At 40.4% G+C, this 20211-nt stretch overlaps 1 protein-coding gene across 2 annotated transcripts; it reads right to left on the bottom strand.

Annotated features, from left to right (window-relative positions):
• Positions 1-515: 515 nt before the first annotated feature.
• On the bottom strand, positions 516-18895 carry LOC122670734 (dynein light chain 1, cytoplasmic-like). Of its 2 annotated transcripts, XM_043867707.1 has the most exons (3): positions 18869-18895; positions 1130-1301; positions 516-988 (listed from the first exon to the last, which is right to left on the bottom strand). In XM_043867707.1, exons 2-3 carry the CDS (start codon positions 1265-1267, stop codon positions 821-823), a joined length of 306 nt encoding a protein of 101 aa, XP_043723642.1. In that variant the 5' UTR covers positions 1268-1301; positions 18869-18895; the 3' UTR covers positions 516-820. The 2 variants fall into 2 exon arrangements, with proteins under 2 accessions (XP_043723642.1, XP_043723643.1); XM_043867708.1 differs by lacking the exon at positions 18869-18895 and having other exon boundaries at positions 1130-1322.
• Positions 18896-20211: the final 1316 nt, after the last annotated feature.

Here is a 20211-nt window from a genome sequence, read left to right as displayed (position 1 = left end):
CTCCTCTCTGGTGAGCCCAGCGTCCAGGGAGTGCCCAGTGAGGCATCCAATGGTGTTGGGCTGCTGGATGCATGGGGATGTGTGCCTATGTGGGGCCCAACATGTATCCCGATGTGCCCAGCAGCCCAGCGTTGTTGGATGCTACACAGGGCCCGCAGGAGAAGAGCCGAATCCAGCATAGTGTGGGACTTTCTTCCTAACTTTGACTTGAAAGTAACAACAGAAGAAATTGGGATAATGTTTTATGTTCTGGGAGCATAATGTGACATATCTGCCCCTTATTGTGAGAAAAGAGAGATTAGATTGTAAAAATAAGGAGTGAGAGAGAGAGAGAGAGAGAGATTTGTGACCCTGACAAGAAGATAGAGACATTATAACCACTAGTTGCATCAAATCAGTATTAGTTGCTAATAATTTGCCACATTGTATCACTGCAGTCACGTCCATTCATTTGATTGTAAAAAAAGTCGAGAGAGAGAGAGAGAGACAGAGATGTGTGCCCCTGACAAAGAAGATAGAGATATTATAACCACTACTTGCATCATATCAGTATTTACATAAAAAAAAAACAAAGGATCTCTAAAAATGTTCTGCTTTAAAGTCTCAGAACTTCTAAGCAAAAGATGCAGAGGAATCCAAAGAGCCCAACTAGGTGTTTTAGGATTTTTCCTTTTATCTTCTCTTGCGCTCTCACTCTCTTTTCTTCTTCCCTTACCCTTTCTCCTTCTCCATGGGGATACAATCATTTACACCAGAAAACAAAGTATGAAGAAACAGAAAGGGAGGACTACAGTGATTGGAGAATTTTATTTAAAGTTTGTTAATATACAGGAGAAGGATGAGGAGGACCAGAGAACCCTTTGAAAATGAGGAAATTGAGGGTTTCCAATGTAAAATAGATGAAATTCCCTTGTGAATGAGTAAAGAAACAACCGAAATTGGAACCCACAACGCATTGCCATCCAGGTCCATATATCATGTCGAATTCCTAATCAAAATCAATCCACAGCTTCATCAGAGAAACCAAAGCATAATGGAGAAGAGAAGGAAAAAAAAACAGAAGGAATATTTCTTTGCCACCATTTGGTAAACAGATGGTGATGGAATCATGGAATACAGAATGTGTTACCTTTTTAATGTGGGCAGCTATGGATTTGCAGTCAAAGACATCATAGAGATCGAGGGCTCGATAAGCAGAAGTCATGGCTCGGATCTGCATCTTCACTGGCATATCTGTGTCCTCTATCAATGCTTTGCCCTCCAACATCTTCTCCCTAAAAAATTCACGAACAAGAGAGACTCAACAGCAAAAATGAAGGAAGGAGAAAGAGAGAGACCCTCGCTTGGATTCAAACCAACAAAGGGATTCTGGTCCTTCTGGTTATCTCTCTCTTCTTCTCCTTCCAGAAGCTACGAGGAAAGCGTACAACCCAAGGCTTTAAGTAGACAACCGAAGTTTTATCTCTCTTTTCCAAATGTAAAGGAACCCCTGAATGAGTTTTAATGGTGCTGAGAACCTTTGCGCTGGTTGGTGCACATAATAGTAATGCTAACTTCCCCTCGGGCGGTCAAGTCCTCCTCTCTCTCTCTCCTGTCCTCTCCTCACCTCTCCTTTGATAACAATGGTAAGGCGGCAAATAAGTCAATCCAAGGCGGCAAATAAGTCAAGGATTGATTGAATTGTTGACTTCAAATAAAGAGAGTGTCAATGACACCTATATTGTTTACCCCCAAAAAAATGACAACTATATTGCTTTATTTAGAATGGGAAAAAGAAATTTGTTCGGGAGTGTGCCCCGTGCACTGATGTAGAGAGGGAAGTGAAATGACCGTCCCACGCCTCATGAAAGGTGAAGATGTCACCCTTGTAGATGTTTTTACTCATTCTCCTAATGTCCTACGCATTCACAGAGGGCACCAAGGGCCATTTTGACTGAAAATGTGTTCCCATTTAGAATTTAGCAACTTCTTTTAAGGAGAGAAGTTCTCTATGGGAGAGTGTACCATCCACGCCTAGACACAGAGGAGGAAAAATGACTGCCTTGCCCCCCATGAAAGGCAGAAATCTCACCCTCATGATACCAATGCGTGCATACTCATTGGCCCCCACACACACAGAGGGCACGCTTCTCCACAGAGAATGTCGATCGTTCTTTTAATTACTCTTCGTCTTATTCCTAAAAATTCTTAGTCCAAAAATAAAATTACAAATTATTTAAAACCTTAAAGGATATCAATACAAAATTCCCTAAAATAAATGTACTAAAAATAAACCCTTTATTTACGAGGCCAAATACCGTACACATAAGGTAAACCCTACCAATGGTCTCTCATAAGGTAATTTCCCCCATGTGACTTGTGTGCATGGGTGTTAGTGAGGTTTCTTTAGGATGTTTTGCCGTCCATTTCTCACTCATGTTGAGGACTATTTTGGATGGTTATTAAAGGCCTCTTTGGTATCACTTTTCATTTTAATTTTCTGACACAAACGTTTTCACAAGTGTTTGGTACAATTTATGGACCCTATTTCTATTTACAAAACATCAAAATAATAGAAAAACCATAATAGAGTTGAAACCTTATTATAGATTATGGCCAAAATCTATTTTTCCTTCATTTTTTTTTTGTTTTTTAATGAGCATGTACTCATATCACCCAAATATGAGAGGTAAAATAGACATTTGGTTTTAATTTTAGAAAACTCCTTTCTTCTTCTTCTACTACTTCCTCCTGCTGCAACCTACCCCACACCACCTCCACCTCATCCTACCCCATTCCCTCCACCCCCATCTTGTCTGGCAGCCAACCAGCCTACCATCCATTATCGCCCCTGCACCTGCAACCCCAAACCACCTACCAGCCATTATCGCCCCTGCTCGGTTGCACCTACAGTTGATCCTAGCGTCATATTTGTGAACTATCCAGACAATACTAGATTGGGTTGCGATCTCTGCCGTTTAATACTCTTCTTGTTGGCAAAACTACGGTTCATGGGAACATTATGGTTCACCATGGCAAACCAATATACTGAAAAATTAGGGTTTTGCACGCCCTGGGTTATCACATGGTGTCCCATGGGTGCCCCATTTTAATTTTAGGGTTTTCCATGGTTGCCCATGGGAACCCTGGTGCATCCCTGTTAGGGTTTCTCCTTCCTTGTTGTGTCTCATGCAATTATAGAACACAATAGGGACGGAGAAAAGCATCTCTAATCCATCACATGGCAAGAGGAATCCATCCCATACTCGAATGCGCAGTGGAAATAAATCGATTCGAGTTTCTTTCACATCCCATAAATATTAAATAATTAAAAACTGAAATAATCAATCAAGAATTGCTAACCTGGTGAGCCTCAAGTGTTGCTCCTCAAATAAACAATGGTTCTTCCTCCAGTGAGCGCTCCAAGTAAACAAATCTGAACCTCCAATGGCGCTACCAAGGTTCTTCAAGCCAATCATAGATGCTCTCAAATTCTTCAGCATAGATCTGGGTTTCTAAAACCCTGACTCTCAAACACAGATGAGAGAAACTAGAAGAAGAAGGAGAGAGATCACAAAAGGGAGAGAGAGTGACCAAAACGCAGGAGAGGGGGTCAGGCTGAAAACACAGAGCACACCCCCTCTGCGTTTTTTTGGTCCCCTATTTATAGGCATAGGGTTTTCTAAAAATATTTTTAACCCTGAATGGATTAGAATTAATCCCAGTGAGAGTCTGTCTCTCTCTCTCTTTGTTTGGTAGTTCTGTTTAAACTCAAAGTGCTTCTAAAAGGGAAAGAAGCAGAATCTAATAGGGAAAGTATTAATTAGTTACTTTATTTAATATTTATGGATAATTACAATTAGCACCATATCCATTAATTAAATAAAAAATCAATTAAAATAGCAAATTCCAAATAACTCCCTATATGATAACAATTTATCATATACAACCCCCCCACTAATCAATACCATCATTATGGAATCTAGGGCATGTACACAAGTACTGCCAAACCCCAATCCATAGTACATGTCCATATAAAGTGTTTGTGCATCTGATCGGGTCCCGCAAAACTCGATAAAATACTTTGTTCAAATAATTATATATAATCTATCATTTTATGTAAAATAGATTTTTGCAAAACCATTTCCAAAACGGCACTGGTCCAGATTCTGATCCGACCATACACAGACAGTCTCAATCTTGGTGTTCCCCAATTGGGCAGTGGTGGCCATGTTGGATAACTCCTTCACTCACAAAGTGTTCACGCATTCCCAGAACACCGGCTTTAACTCGCTTGAGTCTCAGTCATTGATGAACCAAAGAATGCGATCACACTTTGCAACGACAGGGTTCCCTCAGGCAAAGGGTGTCGGTGACACATGTTTTTCCCTTCCTACATCTGGCAGTAATACATGAGGGAATCGACAAAGTAGATTCTTCGCCAATGCACACATCAAACATGTGAGCACTCGCATTCGTACCCTGACATCACATGTCTAGGCATACCCAATGCAATGACCATATGATAAGGGTGCCCAGCCCAAACCCTAGTCGTGACTACCATTTTAAGTAAAACTTACGAACACATAATGCTCAAAAAGTTTATATCGTATGTGGTAATATCAAACTAAAATGTATAAAAGTTCAATACAAAGGTGAACCGGGTTTGATGGACACACACTTGTCCAACAATCTCCCATTTGTACATCAAAGTCAATTCCCCATACATTTTAAACCCATGCCCTCCATGTGTTTCTCAAACACTCCTGGAGACAAACCCTTTGTCATGGCATCAGACACATTTTCAGTTGTGTCCACTTTGGAGATACTCACATCGTCCTGCTGGATAATCTCTCTGATGAGGTGATACTTTCGCTGCACGTGCTTGTTCCTCTGATGAGCCCTAAGCTCCTTAGCTTGTGCAATGGCCCCTCTGTTGTCACATAACAGGGGAATGGGGCCCTTGACAAGGTCAGGGACTACCTCCAAATCTGATAGGAATTTCCACAGCCAAACACCTTCTTTTGCTGCATTGCAAGCTGCAAGGTGTTCTGCTTTGGTAGTAGAATCGATTGTAGACTTCTGTTTCGCACTCCGCTACACAATGGCACCTCCATCCATTAGATATACCATCCCGGACGTGGATTTTCTGTCATCCTTGTCAGTTTGAAAATCCAAATTTGTGTATCCCAATACTGACAGCTGATCAGATCTAAAAACCAAGAAATATTCCTTAGTCCTTCTCAGGTACAATGTCCGTCTGAGATTGAGAACATTGAGATCTAGAAAGACTGACTCCATGTCGGAAGGGAACACTTCCCCTCTTGGAGTTCTCCATGCTAAATCTGGCCAGGACTTTGTCTATATAGGTAGCCTGTGACAAGCCTAGCATCCTTCTCTGGCGATCTCTCACGAGTTTGATCCCAAGGATATAGCTAGCTTCACCAAGGTCTTTCATAAAAAACGTTGTGGATAACCACTGTTTTACTAATGAAAGAAAAACTACATCGTTACCAATCAGTAATATGTCATCTACATATAAAATAAGAAAACATACTGCCCTCCCACTGATCTTCTTATAAACGCATGGTTCATCCATGTTTTGATCAAAACCAAACGATTTGATTGATTGATCAAACCTGATGTTCTAGCCCCTGGAAGCCTGCTTCAGCCCATAAATGGACCTCTGTAATTTGCACACCTTTCTTTCTTCCTCCAAGGAAGAGAACCCCTCTTGCTGTTTTATGTAGATTTCCTCTTGAAGGAACCCATTTAGAAATACAGTCTGCACATCCATCTGCCAGATCTCATAATCAAAGTGTGCAGCGATGGCCAATAAAATCCTGATGGATTTCATCATCACCACTGGTGAAAAGGTTTCCTCATCGTCTATACCCTCTTTCTGGGTATAGCCCTTTGCCACCAGTCTCGCTTTGAATCTTTCGACCTTTTCATTTGCGCCCTTCTTCCTCTTGAAAATCCATTTACATCTAATCGGCTTAACGCCAAGTGGTGGATCGACTAGAGTCCAGACCTTGTTGGAATGCATCGAATCGATTTCAGAGCGCATTGCCTCCAGCCACCTAGTGACATCAACATCCTTAAGAGCCTCAGAGTATGTCATCGGATCATCATCCGATTCAACCAATACCATGTGAAACTCTTCCACTGTTTCCTCTTCGGTTAGAAGAGTAAGCCTGGTGGGTGGTCTAATAGTCCTCCCACCGTGTCGAAGTTCTTCAGGTGTTGGTATTTTAGCGGGTATGTCAATTGGTCTCACTTCTGGAAGTGAAGTTTCTGAGCCATCCGATAGCTCTTTAATGACTACTGGTTCGAACCTCTGGGTCAGCATTTCTTCCTCCAGAAATGTGACGTGTTTACTTACAATGACCTTTTGGTTAACCGGGTCATAGAAATAATAGCCTATCATGCCTTTGGGGTAGCCTAAGAAATAGCATCTTGAAGTCCTGGATTCCAACTTGTTTGTCTGTTGTTTTTGCACATGTGCTATACAATCCCATACCCTAAGGTGTTGAATACTGGGTTTGCGCCCTTTCCACAACTCAAAGGGTGTCTTGGCTTCAGACTTGGATGGAACCCTATTCAAGATATAAATTACCGTCTCTAAAACGTATCCCCAGAAAGAGAGAGGCAGCTCACTATAAGTGAGCATCATCCGGACCATATCCAATAGGGTCCGATTGCGTCGTTCGGATACACCATTTTGTTGTGGTGTGCCTGGATTAGTTAGTTGACTAACTATCACCTGTGATATGAGATATTCTTTAAATTTATCCGATAGATACTCCCCTCCATGATCTGATCGTAAGGACTTGACACGTTTATCGAGCTATCTTTCGATCTCGGCTTGAAATTCTTTGAATTTATCAAAGGCTTCAGATTTCATACGCATCAAGTATATGTAACCATATTTAGAGTAATCATCGGTGAATGTGATAAAGTACTCATACCCATACCTTGCTTGTATGTTCATGGGTCCACACACGTCAGTGTGTATCAACTCCAACAGATCTGTGGCTCTAGCACCTTTATTGCTAAAGGGTTTCTTGGTCATTTTACCCTGAAGTCATGACTCACATGTGGGGAATGGTTCCACCCTCAAACTCTTTAAGGGACCATCCCTCACCAATCTACTGATTCGGTCTAAATTAATGTGACCTAATCTTAGATGCCACAGGTATGTTGAGTTCATTGGAGCTGCTTTCCATTTCAACTCAACATTTGAAACAACATTCATTCTAATAGGACAATCTAGAAAGTACAAACCACTTTGCATATATCCGGATGCCACAAAGGAATTATTAAAATGAATAATTAATTTAGAATTAAAGGAGAAATTATATCCGTCCAAAACAAGTTTTGAAACTGAAATAATCTTCCTCTTAAAAGAGGATACATAATAGCAATCCTTTAAAACTAAACTAGCAGAATTAAAATTCAATACAAAAGTTCCCACAGCTATCGCCATGGTTTCAGCTCTAGTGAAGACGCACCTCATTTCTTTTCAAGTTCCTTGTCTCCTTGAACCCCTGCAAATCATTACAAATGTGAACAGTGGAACCACTATCCACCAACCAAGAATTGATCGGTTCAAAAGACAAATTAGACTCATAAAGAATGTAAACATCACATGTACCTTCTTTAGCAGCCTCTATTTCATCTGACTTCTTATCTTTCAAAGTCGCCAAGTAAGCACGACAGTTCCTTTTCCAGTGACCCTCCTTCTTGCAATAGAAGCACTTGCCTTTGCCTTTATTGTTAGACTTCCCACCCTTGGTTTTCAGGGTCTTACCCTTACTTCCTTTTTTTCTTCTTCTTCCCATTTGAAGAAGGCTTTGCCTCAGTTGCATTGACCTCAGCCTTGTCCTTTTTCAAGGACGCTTCCGCCTCTACCAATGCGTTAGCAAGCTCGGTGAGCTCTCTCTCCTTGTCAGACATCTTGTAGGACATCTTAAATGTTGCATAGGCAGGGGTGAGTGATGCTAAGATCACATCGGTCTTATATTGCAGGCTGAAATCAGTCCCCATGGATTTCAGTTTTTCAAACAGATTGATCATTTTCATTACATGATTCATCACTGGAGTGCCCTGGGACATTTTAGTGTTGTGGATTTGACTCACCACATCAGAATGAGCATGTGTCAACTGTCTGTTGAACAATTAAACAAGCTTATCCATCTTACCCCCAGCAGTGCGTATCATTGACCGAGTCCAGAACTGACTTTTCCTATGATCCTAGCATATAAAGTGATGCCTTGGAATCCCTCATGAGAAAATCATGTATCTCTTCATTTGCCTCAAAATCATTTGGGTCGGGTTGAGGACAAACTTGTTCATCTAGAATTGTGTACAGTCCTTCAGCAATTAGGAGTAACTTAATGCTCCAGTACCAATCGATATAGTTTGTATCATTAAGTTTGTATTTACTAATGAATGTCAAAAGGTCGGAATTAACGGCAGCCATCATATAATTATCTACACATGCACAAGTAAAAACCACATGCTAATTAACAACCATTGAAAAAGAATTGAGCACACATACATCAATGGTCTTTCATGATTGGATTTCCCTCATAACCCAAAAGATGAATTGGATACCTACAACCCTTGTATGCATAACTTACCCTGTCAGGAGTCATTATACACATCGTGGTAGTGTGGACTAAGCTGTCCGCCTCATGGGCTTCCAATATTTTCGATCACGTGGGTGTCATGTCCAAATCCTGTCGGCTGACATACACCTAAGTCATGTACTTACCTATTGCATTAGTTAGAATCATGAAATCATGAAAGATGGCCCACTGTCGCAGTGCCCTCTCACTATCCATACCCTAACGCATCTAGATAGAGGTAAATATAAATAAATGTGTGATAGAGGTCCTGGCAATGTCCTGTCGGCTTATGCGGGGTCATGTCACATACTTTCTACATTTATCTTCAATAGGAGGCCATGGACATGTCTACCGATTAAGACTAGTCCATATCATACATGTATTATGAATAAAGAGAGATTAATTAACTCTCACATATCATGGACAGATTTAAACAATCATAATTAATCAACATTAATTAAAAGTGATTATGGGATGGCGGCATTTTTATCAGAAGCAATTAAAGAACCCTCCCAATAAAAATAAACTAATTACTTGGGTGCATCAACCATGCCATGGATGTCACGCCTCGATCATCTCCTCCGCCCGATCACGTCTTCAAAGTAGGTGATTTAGATCTCCATAAGCTTTGAGCACCACATGTGGATCACCATCAACATGTCCTGGGAGTCCTAGCTCCTCTAAAATTATAATGGAAACCTAGGAAAAATCTATATATTTTCCTTCCATAATAATAAAGAAACCCCGCATGGAGAAACCAACCCACCATTTGGGCTGCCCATGGGGTGGAGTACATTTGTTTATAACAAAAAAGATAGGGAGAGAGAGAGAAAGAGAGAGAAGCATCACATCTACCCATAACCCCATGTATCACATACATAAACAATCCATTCATTTTATTAGAATGTCATTCCCATAATCACATCATAACACAATTTCATGCATGGGCATTAAAACAAGTAAACCAAAAATTAACATGGATTTCTTCAATTATTGAACCACCACATCACATGTGATAACATGCATCCAAGCCCATAAAATTAAAATCACAATTTTAATTGTAAGTGGGTGGAGGGAAGGATCCATTCACCCATCTTCTTCCTCTAAAAAACAAAACAAAATAAAAATTCTATTTTGAAAAATACCTTCTTTTTTTTTTTCTTTTTTTTAAGTCTTGAATAATGGATTTTAAACCCTATGATGGAATAAAAATAAAATTCCATCATCTTACATGGACAAGGTTGTTACAACAACCATAACCACTCATGTGCACATGACAAGGTTGTTATATGAATAACTACCTTGTAACCACCCATGTGCATATGGGAAGGTTGTTACAACCATTATAAGCCATGTGCAAAAACATCCATCGATATTCTACCATGGATATAAAAAGATTGCATCTCATATACAATAATTACATCCAATTAATTATATGATATCCATGGGTGAGAAAGGTGGCTCTGATACCACACTGTTGGCAAAATTACGATCCATGGGATCATTATGGTTCACCATGGCAAACCAATATAGTGAAAAATTAGGATTTTGCACGCCCTGGGTTATCCCATGGTGTCCCATGGGTGCCCCATTTTAATTTTAGGGTTTCCCATGGTTGTCCATGGGAACCCTGGTGCATCCCTGTTAGGGTTTTTCCTTCCCTATTGTGTCTCATGCAATTATAGAACACAATAGGGACAGAGAAAAGCATCTCTAATCCATCACATGGCAAGAGGTATCCATCCCATACTCGAATGCGCAGCAGAAATAAATCTATTTGAGTTTCTTTCGCATCCCATAAATATTAAATAATTAAAAACTGAAGGAATCAATCAAGAATTGCTAACCTGATGAGCCTCAAGTGTTGCTCCTCCAATAGACAATGGTTCTTCCTCCAGTGAGCGCTCCAAGTAAACAGATCTGAACCTCCAATGGCGCTACCAAGGTTCTTCAAGCCAATCCCAGATGTTCTCAAATTCTTCAGCACAGCTCTGGGTTTTTAAAACCCTGACTTTCAAACACAGATGAGAGAAACTAGAAGAAGAATGAGAGAGATCACAAGAGGGAGAGAGAGTCACCAAAACGCAAGAGAGGGGGTCAGGCTGAAAACGCAGATCACACCCCCTCTGCATTTTTTTGGTCCCCTATTTATAGGCATAGGGTTTTCTGAAAACCTTTTTAACCCTGAATGGATTAGAATTAATCCCAGTGAGAGTCTGTCTCTCTCTCTCTTTGTTTGGCAGTTCTGTTTAAACTCAAAGTGCTTCGAAAAGGGAAAGAAGCAGAATCTAATAGGGAAAGTATTAATTAGTTACTTTATTTAATATTTATAGATAATTATAATTAGCACCATATCCATTAATTAAATAAAAAATCAATTAAAATAGCAAATTCCAAATAACTCCCTATATGATAACAATTTATCATATACAACCCCCCCACTAATCAACACCATCATTATGGAATCTAGGGCATGTACACAAGTACTGCCAAACCCCAATCCATAGTACATGTCCATATAAAGTGTCTGTGCATTTGATCGTGTCCCGCAAAACTCGATAAAACACTTTGTTCAAATAATTATATATAATCTATCATTTTATGTAAAATAGATTTTTGCAAAACCATTTCCAAAATGGCATTGGATCCAGATTCTGATCCGACCATACACAGACAGTCTCAATCTTGGTGTTCCCCAATCGGGCAGTGGTGACCATGTTGGATAACTCCTTCACTCACAAAGTGTTTACGCATTCCCAGAACACCAGCTTTGACTCGCTTGAGTCTCAGTCATTGATGAACCAAAAAATGCGATCACACTTTGCAGCGACAGGGTTCCCTCAGGCAAAGGGTGTCGGTGACACATGTCTATCCCTTCCTACATCTGGCAGTAATACATGAGGGAATCGACAAAGTAGATTCTTCGCCAATGCACACATCAAACATGTGAGCATTCGCATTCGTACCCTGACATCACATGTCTAGGCATACCCAATGCGACGATCATATGATAAGGGTGCCCAGCCCAAATCCTAGTCGTGACTACCATTTTAAGTAAAACTTACGAACACTTAATGCTCAAAAAGTTTATATCGCATGTGATAATATCAAACTAAAATGTATAAAAGTTCAATACAAAGGTGATCCAGGTTGAACCGGACCGAACTGGGTTTGATGGACACATACTTGTCCAAAAATTCTTTGGGTTGAATATTGTAAGAGGTAAGGGGAATTAATAGAAAGAACTAAGAACAAAACACTAAAAGATTGTTGCTTCTTCTTTTTACTGTTCTTTCTTGAGCATTTCCTTTCTGAATCTATTGGTGTTTAATTTTGTGATGACTTTCTTCTTATTTTTGTTTGATTTTGTGGTCCATATGTTTCAGCGGATGGGAAGTGGTGCTACATCGTGTCTGGGTCGTAGGAAAACCCACGACGAGGTGAGATTTATTAAAAAGGAGACTGGTGGGAGCATGCCTTTCCTTTAGTTCTGCTTAGGTAATTTATTATTACAGGTCGGAGTTGCAGCAATAGATGCCTCTTTTTTCTTGCCTTTCTCTCTGATTATTTTCATTCACTTTTCGTGGCTGTTTTTTTCTGGGTTTGGCTGTGGAGTTGGGGATTTTTCTTATTTTACAAAGGTTGCAAAGTTTGATTTGGGGAGAGATGAAGTTTATGGTGGCTATGGCTGTGATTTGATCAAAGGATAAAAGGAGAAAATCAGACAGGGTTTGGCTATGGCAGTCTTCATTTTCCCCTGCTCAAAGGAGATCAACTCATGATGTTTCAAATTTGAGAAACAAGATGGGTGATGGGAGAATTTCTTCACCTACCACTAAAATATATAAAAATTATTTATACATAGTAGTTACCAAATTCATTTTTCATTCTATAATCTATTGTGTTTAATAGTTACCTAACAATTTTTCTTTTTTTTATCAAAATGGTTTTTAGTAATGATTTTTTTTAAATAGGCCAAATTGAAAATGAAAAATGATACCAAAAAGAGCCTAAGATGCATAGTAGTTGAAGACAAAACATTCTAACCCCAATGTATATGTTAATCCAAACCCACATTTAATGAATTGGAGAAGGACAAAAACATCATTCCCAAAAAAGGGAGAAAAAAAGGTATTTGAAAAGTGAAATATAGGGATATAAAAGAGTTTTCAAAAATAATTTGAAAGTGAAATATCATTATGTCCTTGTCAAAAGTTACCATTATCATGTACATTTTTCAACCATACATGTGAAATGACATTATTACTCTTGTTAGGAAAGAAAAAAGAGTAAAATTATAAATTATTTAAAACCTTAAAAGATGTAAATAAAAAAAAAACCATAATGACGGTCTCTCGTAAGGTACTTTCCCCCATAAGGTAGTTTCCCCCACGTGACTAGTGTGCATGCATGTTGGTGAGGTTTCTTTTGGTTGTTCTACCGTCCATTTCTCACTCATAATGAAGACTATTTTGGATGGTTACTGAGATGCATAGTAGTTGAAGATATAAAAGATTCCAATCCAAGTGTATATGTTGATGCAGTCCCACAGTTAAGGAATTGGGGAGAGAAAGACAAAATACCATTTCCATAAAAGGGGGGGTGGTTTTCGAAAATAATTTGGAAATGAAATATCATTATTGTCATCATCAAAAGTTATCATTGTCATGTACATTTTTCAACCATACATGTGAAATGACATTTTTACTCTTGTTAGAAAAAAAAATTATGTATGCTAAAAAAAAAAAGTATAATTTCAAATTGTTTAAAACCTTGAAGGATATCAAAAAGAAAAAACCTAACAACAGTCTCTCGTAAGGTAGTCCCCTCCCCCTAAAATCCCCAAGGGTGGACGGCTTTCCCCCTTTGTTTTTCCAATCCTTTTGGGATATTATATCTGTGGATCTATACTCCTTTGTGTCGACTTTTTCCTCTACAGGTACCCTTCCACCAAGTTCAAATGACACTCTTATTTGCCTCATCCAAAAGAAAGGCAATCCTAAAGCAGTTGAGGATTTTCATCCTATCAGCATCTGTAGGGTGGCTATTAAGGTCATTACAAAGATCCTCGCTACCCGGCTGTAGCCCCTCCTCCCTGAGCTCATTTCTCCGGCTCAGTCGGCTTTCATACCGGGGCGGCTTATATCCGACAATATATACATAGCTCATGAAACTTTCCACTTCATCAAGAAGAAGAAAAAGGGGAAGAAGTTCTTCATTGCTGCTAAATTGGATATGAAACGTGAGTTTGATAGACTTGAATGGCCATTTATCAACCGCCTCCTAACTCAGATGGGCTTCTGCAACAAGTTTGTCAAGATGGTAATGACCTGTATCACCACAGTGAAGTACTCTATCCTCATAAACGGCGTGGAGCGTTGTGTTGTGACGCCAGGACGAGGCATCAGGCAAGGTGACCCTCTGCACCGGGTCTTTTCATCATTTGCTCTCACGGCCTTAGCAACATTATCCATATGGCAGACTCGGAAGCCACTATCAAAGGGATTAAAATCAAGAATAGGTCCCCCCCTCTCTCCCATCTTTTATTCGTCGACGACTGTGTTTTGTTCTCGGAGGTGAAGCTCCAAGCTATGCACAAATTGAAGGAATGTATGGACATCTTTTGTCGAGCCAGCGGACAAGCTATCAATGCCACAAAATCTACTCTTTGTTTTAGTCCTAACACCCCCCCCCCCCCCCCGTGTGAAGAGGTGGTTCTCCAGAATCTTTAAAATACCTTATGGAGATGGAGCTTCCAAGTATCTTGGGCTCCCAATTGATTTTGGCATTTCAAAAGTTGAGCTTTTCCACAGTATCAACGACAACATGTCCAAGAAAATTCATGGCTGATCCCAACAGTACCTCTCCCATTCCGGCAGAGAAGTTCTCCTCAAAGCTGTAGCTCTCCCATCTTTGAACTTTGTTGCTTCTCACTTCAGTATCCCTCAATCTATCAACAATAAGGTCAAGTCTGCAGTGACTCGCTTCTTTTGGGGAGGAAATGAGGAGAGCAGCAAAACCCATTGGCTCTCATGGAGCCGTCTCTCCCAATCCAAGGACAATGGGGGCATAGGGCTTAGGGACCCCAATCGGCACAACAAAGCCCTTCTTTCCAAGGTAGCTTGGCGATTATTCTCTGATCCTAACTCTTCTTGGGCAGTGTTTATGAAGTCTATTTATTTCCCAAATGTGGACTTCATGAATGCTAACATTGGTAGCGCCCCTTCCTGGCCTTGGAGGAGCACCATCCATGGTAGAGAAGTGCTCAAAGCTGGGTTAATTTGGAGAATAGGCATCGGCTGTAAGGTGAATATCTGGAGGGAAAACTGGGTTCCTACCCTCCCAGGATTTAAAATTCAATCTTGCAAAGCCGAGGACTGTGACATAAATTCTGTTGCAGACTTAATTCACCAAGACTCTAGAACATGGAAGGAGCAAATCATCAACAGATGGTTCAACATCGAAGAGAGGAAAGCTATTAAGAGCATCCACTTGAGCCTCTTCCCCAAGGAAGATTATCAACTTTGGGGCGCATCCAAGGATGACTGTTTTTCAGTTAAATCGTCTTATCATCTACAATGCAACATTGCAACTTATGCCACCACCAACAAGCCCTCTACCTCTCATCAAAGTAATTGGACCTTGACCCCAACGGCCGTGTGGAAGGAAATCTGGCAATGTCACTCTCTCCCCAAAATTCAGTCCTTCCTTTGGAGAGCTTGCTCAGGGGGTCTTGCTACAAAGGAAGAGCTTATCCAAAGAAAGGTGCCTATTGATCCTCTTTGCATGTGTTGTGGCCAAGCTAATGAGTCCATCGATCACATCCTGTTCCACTGTGAGTTCACAAAAGCCGTATAGTATGGCAGCCCATTGGTATTCAAAGTGCCAACTTCCCCTGCTCTTACAATTACTAAATGGATTGAGGGCTGGTCGGATTTCAGTTCCTTAAAGAAGCAGCTTGCCTGCGAGTCTAAAAGCCTATGCTCCTTTCTTGCCTGGTCCCTCTAGAAAGCTAGAAACAATCATACTTTTGCAAAGAAGAAATGGTCTCCAGTGGATGTGATTATTGAAGCCACTAAACCTCTCAAGGAATTCTGGGAATAGAAATCTAAGCATTCCACTCACTCCACCCACCAACCACCAAACCTCCCTCGATGGTCAGCTCCTCATCACCCGCATGTCAAACTAAATGTTGATGCTTTATGGCAGAAAGATAAGAACCAATGTGGATTGGACTTCGTCATCAAAGATCACAGAGGATTAGCGCTTCTGGCTAAATCGGAGAATACTCACTTTCAAGCGATTCTGGAAGGAGAAGCCATGGCTCTTCGTTTAGGCATGCTGGAGGTTATCGCCAACTGCCATGATTTCATCACCATTGAATCTGACTGCAAGGATCTTGTGAAGTACATAAACACTTCAGCAACAGCTCCTCTGGGCTCTCAGCCTATTATTTCTGATATTTTGTACCAGTCCTCCTCCTTCCTAGAATGTAATTTCTCTCATATTTCTGGGGAATCCAACTCTGTTGCGGATTCCTTAGCTGGGAGGGCCCTGTCATCGACAGGACCAATGGTTTGGCCAATTTCACTCTGTGGCTTTCGGAGGTGTACCCTCTGAACCCCACGTGTCCCCCCCGCTTTGAATAGAATGCCTTCATACCAACAAAAAAAAAGGTAGTCCCCCCCCCCCCCCATGTGACTTGTGTGCTTGAGTGTTGGTGAGGTTTATTTTGGATGTTCTACCGTCCATTTCTCACTCATTAGGAAGACTGTTTTGGATGGTTACTGAAATGCATAGTAGTTGAAGATATAAAGGATTTCATCTCAATGTATATTTTGATGCGGTCCCAAAATTAAGGAATTGGAGAGAAATGGACAAAACATCATTTCCAAAATCGGGAGAAAAGAGTATTAGAAAGTGAAATATAGGGGTATAAAAGAGTTTTCAAAAATAATTTGAAAGTGAAATATCATTACATCATTATCAAAAGCTATCATTATCATGTACATTTTTAACCATACATGTGAAATGACACTATTACTCTTGTTAGAAAAAAAAATTGGGTATGCTATAAAGGGGGGGGGGGGGAAGTAAATTTACAAATTATTAAAACCTTAGAGGATGTCAATAAAAAAAACCCTAACTACCCTCTGTGTATGGGTATTGGTGAGGTTTCTTTTGGATGTTCTACCATCCATTTCTCATTCATGATGTAGACTGTTTTGGGTGGTTACTGAGATGCATAGTAGTTGAAATTATTCCCAAAAAAGGGAGGGAAAGGTATTGAACTGATGTGGATTTAATTAGCCACACCATTACAGCATTGTCATACTTTTATTTATGGGTCGACATTCTCTATGGGAAGCATGGCCCTTGCACGCGCATGGCGGGCAATGAGACCACGTGCTTTGGTGTCATGGGGGCGGGATTTCTACCTTTCATGAGGGGTAAGGCGGTCAGTTTGCCCCTCGTGTTTGGACGTGGGCAGTACACTCCTCCATAGAGAACTTTTCTCCTTTATTTATTTTTTGTTTTTTTTTTGGGAGAGGGTTCGCTATGTACGGGGCCAGGGGAGCATGTGTAGAAGAATCAACAGAGACAAATTTCCACCTTTCATGGGGTAGGGCGGTCATTTCACGATCGTCTAGGCGCAAGTGCCACGTCGCTTTTCGGGATTCTTTTTCCCTTTGATTCATAATCGTAGATGAAAGTATCTATAAATAATAGGGGAAATATCATCCCCCTCCCTTCTAAGTTTTCTTAATATCAACTTAACACCCAAGTTTTGAAAAATGATTATGCCCTCCTCTACTTGTTAAAGATTCTATCAACCGTACCATAACTATTAAAAAACGCCATTAAGTGATGATGTGGGCATGTCCAATTTTTCTAAAACCCCAAATTACCCTTAATATAATTTAATTCCAATTTTACCCTTTCCATTCCAATAACCCCTCTTTCTTCTTTTTCCCCCCAAAACCCCTTTTTCTCCTCTTCATCTCTACTTTTCTTCCTCCTCTTCTTCTTCCGCCAGCACCACCAGCCACCACTGCTGCCTCCTCATTCTTTCTATGTACTTTTTTCTTCATCAAACAAATATAGAAGATTCTGATGCTCACTCTTTCACACCCTCTCGGCCTCTTGTAGTCTCTCCCTCCTCTCCAGTTCCAAATCCTTATCCCTGATAATGAAATTCCCAGAATCCAAGAGCTGGGCAACTGGGTTCTCTACCTTGGATGCATTCGTGGCCACACCACAGTTTCCGATCGATTTAGAAGGACAATTCACATCTCCATTGATCTTCAAAACACCAGATGCGTCTGTAATCGAAACATCTCTGTTTGCAACCCAAACAACGGTTTCAACGGAGATTTTCTTGTGCCAAATCCCCACATATCTGTTGTCAGAATTGGTGGGACTGAAAAAAAGCAATTCAAATGTTCCACCGGAAGAAACTATGCTTTGCCCATCTCTGACTGATTGATTTAGAGTTATACTGTCCCTGCAATGGGACTTTAGGAAGAACAACCCAGCAATGCGAAGCACGAGACAAGGCAAAGATGCAGGCCACCGACATACCTCATATTTTTAGTTTCTTTCTTATTGTTTTTTTCGTTCTTTTCCCTCCTTGAATTCGACCTGCCTCTTCTCTCGGGTAATCGGCGCACTCGTCGCCCAACGGTTGTAGAAGCTCCTAGAGGTAACGTCTCCTTCCCTCTTTGTCATTGAGGTTTTCCTTTTAATGACACAGATCGGAGCTCAGGAAACCGTCATATTGTAATTCCCGGACTCACGGCATAATAATTACCGATGAAGATCCGACACCTGCACCACCGTTCAATCTCATACCAAGACTTGCAGACAAGAGAAATGGCATTTCAGTCCTTATAGGAATGAATAAATGAAAAAACATGCTCTAGAACCTCTTCAAGAAATGAATACGACATTGATACTTGGTTTACCAGACCTTCAACTGCTTCTAAAACTTACTATCAGATAATTAGCTCCGAGAACAGCTTTTTAATTTCACTGGCTAGAAGAGAAGTAGATCTGAGAAACCAAAGCAAATGTCTCAAAGCAGACATGAAGATTCCCTAAAAATACGATTACAGATCATCAGCTCAGCTCAGCTCAAAATTTGGATTCCTGGTTCCGCCAGAGAACGAAAACTTAGATCAGAGACTCCATTAACGAGCTCAACCTCAGATCGCTCAACTGAGTTACACGAGAGAGAGAGAGAGAGAGAGAGAGAGAGAGAGAGAGAGAGAGAGAGAGACCAGCAAAGACATCGTGAGGGCGGCGGTGGTGCATACAGCCATGGTGGTGACCATGGCTACTGGAAGAAGAAAGAAGAAGAAAGAATTGAGGGTAGAGACGAGGGTAGTATCGTCTTTTCATATGTAGTTTTAATAGAGTTAATCACTTAGGGTACGAATGATAGAATCTTTAAAAAGTATGGGTAGGAGAGGGCATTATCATTTTTCAAAAATTAGGTATTAAGTTGATATTAAGAAAATTTAGCGGGGAGGGAATGATATTTCTCCTAAATAATATTATAAAAAAAAAATATTGCTTGATCCCGTGACTCATGCGCCAACATAGGAACACATGAAATTAAAATCAGGACACCAAACAACACCAAACCGAGGATCAAGCAATGTTAAAGCAAGAAATTCATCTCCACACACCGCGCTCCCAAAATCAGTGCCAATTCATAACCTGCACTGTTGCCAAAACCCATAGCCCTTTTTGAGCCTTTAATATCAAAAGAGGAATGAACTTTCCACCTGGCCTGTTTGTTGCCTGTTGGGTTGGTTTTTGGCTCAGAGTTAAAATTGGGTTGGAATCGGCTGTTTCAACTTAGAACCGTTAGATGTTGGAACCCGATTATGGTTCTTCATTTTCTGAGTCCAACAATTATAGACTCGGAATGAAAAGCCTAAAACTAAGGGTGTCAATTTGGGATCGGAACCGAGAACCGTCTTCATATCATCCCGCTAAAATCCAGTATCGGACCGTCCCATTGGTAAATGGGACGGTACTGGTATCTGATTTTGGTACCGAATGATAAATGGGATGGGACAGTTCTGAGACGGGATTCCCAATGATACCACTACCGAAATACCAATTAGGTATCGGATGGTACCGAAACTACTAGTACCATTTAAAAAGAAAAAGTATATAAGATCTTTTAAAAAAAAAAAAGGTATAAGAATTACGACTCATTAGGGTTTCACTAATTGCTTTTTGAATACGAAGAGGAAGAACAGGTCAATAGTCGTAGCTTGAAGTCTCTCCTCACAGAATCTGTTACAGTGCTACTCCCTCCTCCCTTGACCAACTACATCTACCAGGTTCTTTCTTTTTGCACTTCGTACTTCGTACCATATTACCATGTGACATGTGTGATAAATAGAGTTTTGTTTGGAAAAATCAAAAAGAAAATACAACGGAATTCTTCCATTTTGTAAGACTTCTCTAGATTTAAAAAAATGAGAAACTTATTATATGTGATCTTAAGAAGTCTGAAGAAGTAAAACTATATTTTCTTAATTTAAGTTGCTTTACAAAAAACAATAGACAGCTTAGATTTCAT

The sequence above is a fragment of the Telopea speciosissima genome, chromosome 8 (genome assembly GCF_018873765.1).
Source record: "Telopea speciosissima isolate NSW1024214 ecotype Mountain lineage chromosome 8, Tspe_v1, whole genome shotgun sequence".
NCBI lineage: Eukaryota > Viridiplantae > Streptophyta > Magnoliopsida > Proteales > Proteaceae > Telopea > Telopea speciosissima.
Note: the sequence above shows the minus strand (reverse complement) of the source record. Positions and strands in the feature narration are given on the sequence as shown.

Bases quoted from the DNA above. Each gene is read 5' to 3' on its own strand.
- LOC122670734 (XM_043867707.1), bottom strand. From the start codon at position 1,267: ATGTTGGAGGGCAAAGCATTGATAGAGGACACAGATATGCCAGTGAAG. The intron at 989-1,129 runs GTAACACATTCT...GATTTTGATTAG, and splicing joins TAGCTGCCCACATTAAAAAG to GAATTCGACATGATATATGG.